At 51.3% G+C, this 1,909-nt stretch overlaps 1 protein-coding gene across 1 annotated transcript; it reads right to left on the bottom strand.

Annotated features, from left to right (window-relative positions):
• On the bottom strand, nucleotides 1–1,909 carry foxl1 (forkhead box L1). Its single transcript, XM_050072403.1, has one exon. The coding sequence runs from the start codon at nucleotides 1,770–1,772 to the stop codon at nucleotides 600–602; it is 1,173 nt and encodes a 390-aa protein (XP_049928360.1). The 5' UTR covers nucleotides 1,773–1,909; the 3' UTR covers nucleotides 1–599.

The following is a 1,909-nucleotide window of genomic DNA, read 5'->3' as shown; positions in this document are numbered from 1 at the left end:
TCTCTGTAACCAAACTAAACTTTATTTTGCACATGGAATTCAGAGCAGAGTGGAGTGTGAAATAGCATTTGATTACATGGTTGAGTACTAAACTTTATTCTCATATTGTGCGGTATTTCCAGAGTTCAAAGATACTGTAGGCTACACAGGCCCAGCCATGACAGTCAAGATTCTTCACTGAATTATGGGATATTTACTCATCCTCAGGAATGAAGAGAGAAATGGAGTATATATGAGCTTTCCCTAAATATTCACATGACAATGACACATCCGTATATACTTTTACCCTTTGTTGTATTAAGCGTTAAATTGCACAGCCATAAACTTTGAGGAGCAACAGGTTGGGAATACTTGGCGAAAATAACCACAAATAATAACCACTGACATTTACGCATGCGTAAAAATGAATCTAAAAGCCTCACTGCTGCTCTTTGTCATTGTCTGAACATCACTGTATATGATGAGGATGGCAGAGGTCCTGAAAAGAGCAGAACAATCAGCTGCATCATAGTAGCTCATCATGCAAAGCTAATTACAGAGTTTACATTTCGACGCATCTGTGCGTAAAATACATTAAAAGTCTAATTTCATAATTGTACTCATTTAAAATGCAGTACTTTGTCGGGGTAGGTGAGTGACAGGTAAGAGCAGAAGGGGAATCCCATCTGGTACAACTGATGCGGTCGGGCACCGAGGACCACAGACGAACTGAACGCGGGACTCCTGCGCTCTGCGCATGTCTCCGCCGACAAACCGAAGATGCTGCTGCGCATTTCATCCTCACTTTTCGACAAGATACTCTCGATGCTAAAACCTTTAGATTTATCCCTGCTCGGTACATTTCCTTTCGGCCTGTCCTGCGCAAATGCAGCCAAGTTTGTGTTTCCTGCGCAACTGACGGCGCAGAGCGGACCTCTCTCCTTTTCTCTCCCGCTGAACGCTGACCTCCTCTCCTCTGGCTCTCGGCGGAGGGACACGCCGGGGACACCGTCCATCCACAGCGGAGCGAGCCTCGGAGCTGGACAAGTCTCAGGCTGGGAGGTGTCAAGCATTCTCCCGGTGGATGCGAGGGTGTCTTGGTTGGGGGACACCTTAGGTCTCTGTATGAGGGGATTTTGGGACTGTTCAGCGTGGTTTAACTCAACAAGAACCGCTTTTTTGTCAGGTTGTGTCTCCATCCTCTCCGCGCCCTGTCTCGCCGGTACCGCTGCTATTCCCGGGTCAGTCTGATGTTTCAGAGAGGTTTGAGGTTCCCTGGATGGTCCCGGGCCCTTAATGCGCTTGTGTCCACCGGCTTTAGAGTCCAGAGCGTCCTGCTGGCTCTTCGCCTTCCTCTTCCTCCTACGGTAGTTGCCGTTCTCAAACATATCCAGGCACTTGGTGTCCAGCGTCCAGTAGCTGCCTTTGCCGGGCCGGCCCTTCTCTCTGGGCACTTTTATGAAACAGTCATTCAGGGAGAGGTTGTGGCGGATGGAGTTCTGCCAGCCCTGCTTGTTGTCGTGATAAAAGGGGAACCGGTCCATGATGAACTGGTAGATGCCGCTGAGCGTTGCGCGCTGCTCCGGTGCGCTCTTGATGGCCATGGCGATGAGCGCGATGTAGCTGTAGGGCGGCTTCTGCGGAGGCTCCTGGCGGGCCGGCATGAAGCTCAAGGCAGCAGGCACGACCCCTCCGCTGTCCCCTCCGTACAAGTAGATGAGTGGGGGGGCGGAGAGGCTGAGAGCCGAGGACGGCACTCCGAGAGACGGCAGACGGCCGTGGTAGAGAGTCATGACGCCGGGGAAGCTGTGGTGTGTCCCGGGGAAAGTTGAGCCTGCTCCCGGAGCTCCTCTCCACCACTGACTGACTCCCCAGCCTCATGAGGGCCCCAGAAATGTTAATAATTGTTGTACGTTTGCTGTGTTATGTT

The sequence above is a fragment of the Epinephelus moara genome, chromosome 20 (assembly GCF_006386435.1).
Source record: "Epinephelus moara isolate mb chromosome 20, YSFRI_EMoa_1.0, whole genome shotgun sequence".
Taxonomy (NCBI): Eukaryota; Metazoa; Chordata; class Actinopteri; order Perciformes; family Serranidae; genus Epinephelus; species Epinephelus moara.
This window is presented reverse-complemented; position numbering and strand designations above follow the sequence as displayed.